This window comes from Danio rerio, chromosome 17, assembly GCF_049306965.1.
Source record: "Danio rerio strain Tuebingen ecotype United States chromosome 17, GRCz12tu, whole genome shotgun sequence".
In the NCBI taxonomy this organism is placed as follows: Eukaryota; Metazoa; Chordata; class Actinopteri; order Cypriniformes; family Danionidae; genus Danio; species Danio rerio.
In genome coordinates, this window is record NC_133192.1 from 48,814,437 (window position 1) to 48,823,654 (window position 9,218).

The 9,218-nt window shown below is 39.1% G+C and overlaps 1 protein-coding gene across 1 annotated transcript in view; it reads right to left on the reverse strand.

Moving 5' to 3' along the window:
- Positions 1-8,899, reverse strand: part of jmjd1ca (jumonji domain containing 1Ca) — a 139,943-nt gene extending 131,044 nt beyond the window's left edge. Inside the window, exon 1 of the mRNA XM_021467470.3 lies at positions 8,523-8,899. Within this exon, the coding sequence (XP_021323145.1) occupies positions 8,523-8,663 (141 nt within the window). The 5' untranslated portion in view covers positions 8,664-8,899. The remainder of the gene's footprint in view (positions 1-8,522) is intronic.
- Between the last annotated feature and the right edge of the window lie 319 nt (positions 8,900-9,218).

Below are 9,218 nucleotides of genomic sequence, written 5' to 3' on the forward strand. Positions count from 1 at the left end.
ATTACAGCTTCTAAGTTCTTTTTATTAAAACTAAAAGTGTCTTGCAGTACTGCTTTTGTAATAAATAGACAGCAAATTACATTTGTCTTCTCCCCTTTTTGGCTGATCTGAAAAAAAAGGTCCAATCCATGACTAAAAAAACCATAGTGTGATCCAAACCATGAGATTTGTGATCTGTTACACCACTACTGAACAATGTTTACTTTCGGCAGCAAATAAACTCATTCGCTCTCTTTAAATAACACCATAAACGTTACCTATGCAACCTCAAGGTGGGAACGGCCAAAACGGTTTCTATCACCTCCCAGAGCGACCGGCAGCTACAAAGTCGCTGCTATTGTGAATGAAGCATGACTTCTATAGCAAAAAAAAAGAAAATAGTTTTGAAGTCAATAATGTGTCCCAGTATTTTTCTTAATATCTTCTTTTGTGTTCAACAGAGGAATACACCCAAAATAGGTTTTGAACAAATGAAGAGGGAGTAAATGACTTGAAATGTTGCCTAAACTGTCTTTTTAAGATGTTAAGTTTCTTCTCGCCCGCAAAAATGATATATATTTTTCGATGGAGTCAATCTAAGGCCATATACTTGCAAAATTAAATAAAATTTTGCAAAAACAATTAAAGTATTGATCAAAAATAAATAAATAAATGCTAAGCTCCAAAAAAAATTTTTTTTTTTGAAAAAAAAGATTTAAAAAAATAAAGAACTGCAAAAAGAAAATCAGGTTTTGAGGAATAAAAAAGAAATTTGCTAAAAAAAAAAAAGAACTGCAAATAAAAATCAAGCAGTGCAAAAAAACTATATTTGCAAAACATTTTTTATAGGATTGCCTTTACTGCCATAAATTCTTTTGACTTCACCCCTTTGTCAAATCTGGGCCACAAAGTGAAATGCGCAGAAACTCACGGTTGACTAAAGAGCAAATCAAAATGAGCATTGTAATGCTATAAAAAAGTTTTGCAAATCTTTAGTTTTGTTTTTTTAATTGCATATATATCATTGCAAATTTCATTTTTATTGCTAAAAAATACATTATTGCTTTGTTTTTTGCTTTTGATTTTTGAGATTTGCATTTATTTATTCTTTTTTTTTTTTTTGCTAAATACTTTCTTTTTTGTTTGTAAAACTTTCTTTGATTTTGCGAGTATATACGGCCCTAGATTGACTCCATATTCTGAGTGTGCCAGAGCCTTTTGAGGTTTCTCCACAGGTTTGGAACCTGAGGCTATTTAAGTTATGAATTTTCATTACTGGCTTAACCGGCCTACTCAGTTACACAAACATAAACTGTTTTAATAATTATACAAAAATTTGATTAATATTTACCTTGGATTCAGAGCTGTTAACTTTTATTTTGCATAATTCAGAATTTAGGGCAACATGATTAATCTGTGGGCAGCACTGTCACCTCACAGTAAGAAGGTCACTGGTTTGAGTCCCTGCTAGACCAGTTGGTATTTCTGTGTGAAGTTTGCCTGTTCTCCCATGTTTGCATGGGTTTTCTCATGGTGCTCCAGTTTCCCCCACAGGCCAAAGACATGCGCTTTAGGTGAATTGAATAAACTAAACTGGCCAGAGTGAATGAGTGTGAATGAGAGTGTATGGGTGTTTTCGAGTACTGGGTTGCGGCTTGAAGCGCATCCGCTGTGTAAAACACCTGTCATTTCTCCCGTTTTTCCCAGGATTCTCCTGTATTTTACAATTCTATCCTGCCATCATCCCGTAAAGGTATTTTCCCGTATTTCTCTTGTATTTTCAATCTTTCTATAAAAGGTGGCAATAAACAATTAATAGTCGATCCTTCCTATATGCTACCCATACTGCAAAACCACCAGGGGACGCTCCTCGCTCTTTAATGTGAATCTCTTCTGACTTTTATTTTGTTTAAGCATGAAAACACTGAAATAAATATAAAAACAGCGGGATTCCCTTCATTTCCATTACAGGCATCGTCAACCCTCCTATGCAATCCTCAAAACAGTCATATAGCGATGCCTGACTATCAGACGTGCTCTATAGTGATAAACAGACAGTTTTCCAAACGGATTCTGCACATGCGATTTGAAGCGGAGCGAAAGTGGACACTCTGGGTTTTGGGTGCATGTTTGAACAGACATGTACATGTAATAATAACATCTAATAATTAATATGCCCTATTTTCACATCCCAATGTTGACATGTATGGTTAAACATATGCTGGATAAGTTAGCGGTTCATTCCACTGTGGCGACCCCTAATGAATAAAGACTAAGCCGAAGGAAAATGAATGAATGAATGGTTTACCATTGAGGCCCTATATCATGGCTACTAATTCGTAAAACTATAAACAATGGATCTTAAGCTATCTACTATCTAGATGTACTCAAGCTTTAAACCCATGAGAACACAGCAGAGTAAATCTACTGGTTAAAAAGGAGATGAGTAGCATTAGGAGGTGTGTGTGTATGTGTGTGTGTGTGTGTGTGTTTGCCCACTAACACGGCAGGAGGTTGTAACCCAGGGAAGCTGTCAATCACACAGCTAAGCCGATGTTGCCACGGGGACGTCGTCTAGCCAATGGTGTAAAAGACACGAGTCCCGAAAGACAAACATGCACTAACAGACACACACACACAAGCAGCACATGCTCATGAAACACATAAATACACCAGGAGAAGAGGCCGACAGCTGTTCTGATAAACAAGCGGAGCTGTATATTCCCAACCAGCATTAAAAATAAGAGCAGAACACTGGAGAGTTTCTTCATAGCAGAAATAAACCGAGGACATGATCCAAATGAAGCTTCACTGCAACTTAATAATGATAAAGTCTAGAATAATTGACCTCACAGAGGGCCACAGAGCTCTCAGACAGGGAAAATCCTGCTAGTTTACACTTAGACAAACATCCGGACACACACACACACACACACACATCCATATACACGCACACAGAAATACAGACAAACAAACAGGCACACATACAAACAGACAGACAAATACACACAGACAGACACTGTCACTGACACATACATACACTGATATATACACACTCTTACATGTACACACATGCAGACACAAAAACCCATAGACAAACACACACAGAGACATACATACAGACATACAAGCAGATAGATGCACACACATGCAGACACATACACAGATAGACACAAAAAGACAAACACGGACACACAAACCCACACTGATGCACACACAGACTGACATATACACAAACACATACATATACACAAACACACAGACCCATGAACACACACACACACTGTCATATACACAAACACATACAGATACACAAACACATAGACCCATAAACACACAAACCCATGAACACACACACACACACACTGACATATACACAAACACATAAAGATACACAAACACACAGACCCATGAAAACACACACACACACACACACACACACACACACACACACACACACTGACATATACACAAACACATACAGATACACAAACACACAGACCCATGAAAACACACACACACACACACACACACACACACACTGACATATACACAAACACATACAGATACACAAACACACAGACCCATGAAAACACACACACACACACACTGTCATATACACATACAGATACACAAACACACAGACCCATGAAAACACACACACACACACACACACACACACACACTGTCATATACACAAACACATAGAGATACACAAACACACAGACCCATGAAAACACACACACACACACACTGACATATACACAAACACATACAGATACACAAACACACAGACCCATGAAAACACACACTGTCATATACACAAACACATACAGATACACAAACACACAGACCCATAAACACACACACACACAAACACACACAAACACACACTGTAATATACACAAACACATACAGATACACAAACACACAGACCCATGAACAAACACACACACACACACTGTCATTTACACAAACACATACAGATACACAAACACACAGACCCAGAGCACAGAGACCCACCATGAACACACACAAACATTCATTCACAAACACAGTCACACACACATGCACACACTCACACACTAGCAGACACACAGATATAATCACACTCTCACACACACGCACACACACATTGCAGACACACACAGACACATACACAGATAAACACACAGTCAGAAACATACAGAGACCCATAAACACTGCACTTTCACTCTCTCTCACACACACACACACACACACACACACACACACACACACACACACACACACACACACACACACACACACACACACACACATATACAGACATACATACAGAGAGACACACACAGACAAATGCATGCACACACACACATGCACATACACACTAGCAGACACACACACATGCAGACACAAACACAGACACATACACACAGACACACACATAAGCAGGCACACACAAACACACATCGTCTATCTCTCTCTCTCTCTCTCTCACACACACACACACACACACACACACACACACACACACACACACACACACACACACACACACACACATAGAGACAGACACAATCTCTCTTACACACACACACAGACGCAATCTCTCTCTCTCTCTATCTCTCTCTCACACACACACACAGACACACACAGACACACATACAGGGACAAACATACACACACACACACAGAAAGACACACACACGCAGACACAATCTCTCTCTCTCACACACACACACACACACATAGAAAGACACAATCTCTCACACACACAAATATACATACAGAGACACACACAAACACAAACACATGCAGACACATACACACAAACACACACACATAAGCAGGCACACAAAGAGACCCGCAAACACACACAGATGCACTTTCTCTCTCTCTCACACACACACATACTCACACACACACATACAGAGACAAACACAAACTCTCTCTCCCTTATTCACGCACACACATACATACATACAGACAGACTCACACACACGCACTCTCTTTCACTCTCACACAGAGACGAGACACACGACAGTCAGACACATACATTTACATGCAGACACACACACGCGTACATACACAGACACACACACAGACAATACACACGGATGCACTATCACACACATACATATACACACAGACACACAAACTCAAATGCAAACACACACACACACACACCCAGGCACATACACACACACAGAAATGCGCACACTGACACATACTGATGCACTCTCACTCACACACACACACACACACATAGATATGCACACACACACACACACACACACACACACACACACAAATACACAAAGACACAGGCAGGCATATACACAAATATACAGCAGGCACACAAACACACACAGCTGTACAATCACAGATATAGCAGTCCCACACCTGTGCTGAGTAAATGAATGTGATTATGCATGCACACGGATGCAAGCCTCTGCCAACCAATCATACCACATATGATCTGAGCAACAACGCCAGTACTGTAATAACCAGTCACACACTCTCTTTCTCTCTCTCTCTCCACACACACACACAAACACACACACACTCACAGCTGGGAGCATATGACAGCAGCTGCAGGACCAAACTATCATTGCACAAAAACACTGAATACATTGAATAAAACACAGTCACGCACACACACAAACATCATGCTGCTCATTATTCATTCATTCAATTATTCTCCTTTGGCCATTTTAACCATCAGGGGTCGCCACAGCGGAATGAACCGCCAGGTATTCCAGCATATGTTTTACACAGCGGATGCACACTCATTCACACACATACACTACGGACAATTTTATTCATTCATTCATTTTCTTTTCAACTAAGTCCCTTTATTCATCAGGGGTCACCACAGCGGAATGAACCGCCACTATTCCAGCATATTTTAAACAAAGCGGATGCCCTTCCAGCTGCAACCCAGTACTAATATACACACTCTAACACACACAGACCTTCTTGCTGTGAGGCGACATTGCTAAAACTGGGCAATGATTCCACATTAAAAAAAATCAACATATTTCTGCTCTCTTTTTTGCACCCCAGCACATGTACCATTCATTTACAGGTAAAATGTCAATGAAACACACCGCCACAACTTCAGTTACGCAGTGTGTGCTCCTCAGAGGGAGATCTGCTCTTTCACTGAGCACTAGTGTAGGAGGAAAGTGCGCCTTTGACCCTCATAATTAGCTTCACGGTTGTAAAAATGCAAATATGCCTACTGCAGTACACACAGGGTGCCTGCGTGTGAAGCTTCAGTCTAATGAACCGTATACTGGCTTTACTGGAGTCAACATGCATTTGCTAAATGTAGTGATTCCACGGCTAATGAATATCCAAGGCGTTTATGATAGATTTGTGGAATAATTAATCAGGAATTTCATTCATTTCTTTGTTTTCTTCCCACTTAGTCCCTTTATTAATCAAGGGTTGACACAGCGGAATGAACCACCAACTTATCCAGCATATTTTATACATTGCATCACCTATGAAACCTTATTACTACATATAATTACCAAAATATATATTTTTTTCAGCTCTTAAATGTGTGACTAAAAATTGCTTATTGGGCAACACGATGGTCTAGTGGTTAGCGGCGGTTGGAAGTTGGCGGTTCATTCCACTGTGGCGACCCCTGATAAATAAGGGACTAAGCTGAAAGAAAATGAATGAATGTATAAGTTTTCATTTGTTAGGTGCATTAGATGGACTGGCATATAACCATAATTATATAGCATTTATAAGACTTAATTAAAAAAAGGTACGACTAAAGAAATAAAAGCTGTAATTTACTGTGAACTAACACAAAAATAAGTATAATACAACTTTGATTCGAAAGAAGGCGCCCGCTAAAATGTCATTCAGTATGATAACTAATGTTTTACATGTGTTTATGAATACACTTTTATAAATGTAACTTGATGCAGACACCAAAAATTATGCATCTTATCTTTGTATACATTGACAGGGAGATATGCACTGCAAAACATGCTTTTCTTAATTAGATGTTTTGCCTTGTTTCTAGTCCAAATATCTTAAAAACTCTTAAATCAAGAAGCATTTTCTAGACAAACAAAACACATTGTTTTAATTTAAGAAATAATATGGCGATATAAAAAAATTTTCCTTAAAACAATCAAAATAATCTGCCAATGGGGTGAGCAAAATAATCTAATGTCAAAAGAAAAAAAAACAGTTTATTAATCTTACCCTATTGGCAGATTATTTTGCTTTGTTTTAAAGAAAAACTCTGCCTTTACTGCCGTATTATTTAATATTATTTCTTAAATGAAGACAACGAGTTTTGCTTGTCTAGAAAATGCTTTTTGATTTAAGAATATTAAGATATTAAGACTAGAAACAAGACAAAAAAAATCTAAGTAAGAAAAACTTTTTTTTTTGCAGTGTGGTTAGGGTTACAAACAAGTTTCGTGGAAAGCTTAAAGCTGGATCAAGAGGTAAGAGTAAAGTTCAAGAGCCTAATTATAGATGTAACCACAAAAAGTAATTAGATGTAGGATCTATATGTGTGACATGGGTTTGTATATAGATATGCTGTAAAAATATACATGGTTAGTAACTTAGTGTATTATATCTTTGTTTGAGTCACTGCATTATATATTCGTCACACACTAATAATATATGAATATGGATATGCATACTAAAAGAAATGCTGCAAAATTGTCACAAACAATTTATATTTGCTGAATTTAAACTAATTAAATTTAGTAATGTTAAAAATTAATTTGTTTGTTGAAATTAAACCCAAATTAATTGTTTACAACCAATTAACTTAAAAAAAACATTTAGCAAATCCAAGGTATTATCTTTAAATATTTTTCAGTGTAGTTACAAATGCAAGTAACGCACATTATCGTTACAATCATGTACCTGACGGTTTAAGTGCAATTGCATCCACATAACTAGCGTTGTTCATTGGTTATTACAGTAATGCTAGACTGTAAAGTGTATCCCATCTTTCTCCAAATCCGTTTGAAGTAAATATCAGTCTATAATAAAGATAAAGAGAAGGTGTGTGTGTGTGTGTGTGTGTGTGTGTGTGTGTGTGTGTGTGTGTGTGTGTGTGTGTGTGTGTGTGTGTGTGTGTGTAAAACACGTCGTGATGACGGTTTGAGTGCTGTGGTGGAGTGATGGAGTCATTAGGCGCTACAGCGGCAGTGCAGTAAACTGTCTCACAACAGCTGATTAGTCTGAGTGAATCCCGCTGAGCCATGACCACACACACACACGCACTTACACACACACACACACACACACACACACACACACACAGTTGTGTTTTCCCCCACTCTATCATAGTAACACGCCCAGCCTTCATAGTAAAAGCCGCATGAATGTTTGTTGACTAAAACAACTGACAGAAACAAAACAATCAACTTTCGCTGTCATATCAGCAGCTCCGTCAAACTTTGCTCTGGCAAACATGTCAAATGCTATTTGTAGAAGTTATTTAAACTGGAGAACACACAAACAAACAAGCGTGTCTAACTAAATAATGAGCTTTTCTCTTGTATTACCGTGAGCGCAGGGCAGTCTGCAGCGGCCGCTCGGATGACTCCGGCTCTCCAGCCCCAGTGCGAGATCCCCGCGGGCTCCAGCAGACGATCTCCAGAGCCGCTCGCGCACAGGCAGCGCTTCCCCGGCAGCTCCACCGCCATAGTCCCGCAAAAAAGTGCGAAAAATGTCCACCGACAACACGCAAACTTCCTGCAACTATGGCCTGAGGTGTTGACACATTATTAAATTACGGCGATTAAATGAATATTGTGGTGTGTTTTGAGTACAGGGGGTTTAAATTCCCTGCATGCGTCCTCTGGCGAGCGCTAGTGGCTCTGTGCGCCGAGAAACTGATTTACACTAGGAGTAGTAACAGTCATTATGGCTCTCTCTCTCTAGCTCGCTCTCTCACTCACACCACACACACATTCTCTCTCTCACTCTCGCTCTCTCACTCACTCACACGTGGTATTCATCCGCCCCAGTGAAAGCATACAGGACTATCAGACCGCAGAGAAAACACTTGTCCGTCCGCCAGACTTGAGTTCACTCCTCTTTTGGAAGCACTGCTGCAAACTGCAGAGAAAGTAGTCCCTCGTCTGGATTCATATATTCTGAACTTCTGAATCACACTTTAAAACTACAGTTGAATTTGATTTAATTATTTTATCAGAAACTGGAGTGTCTCATTCAACATGTTATTATAATTTAATTAT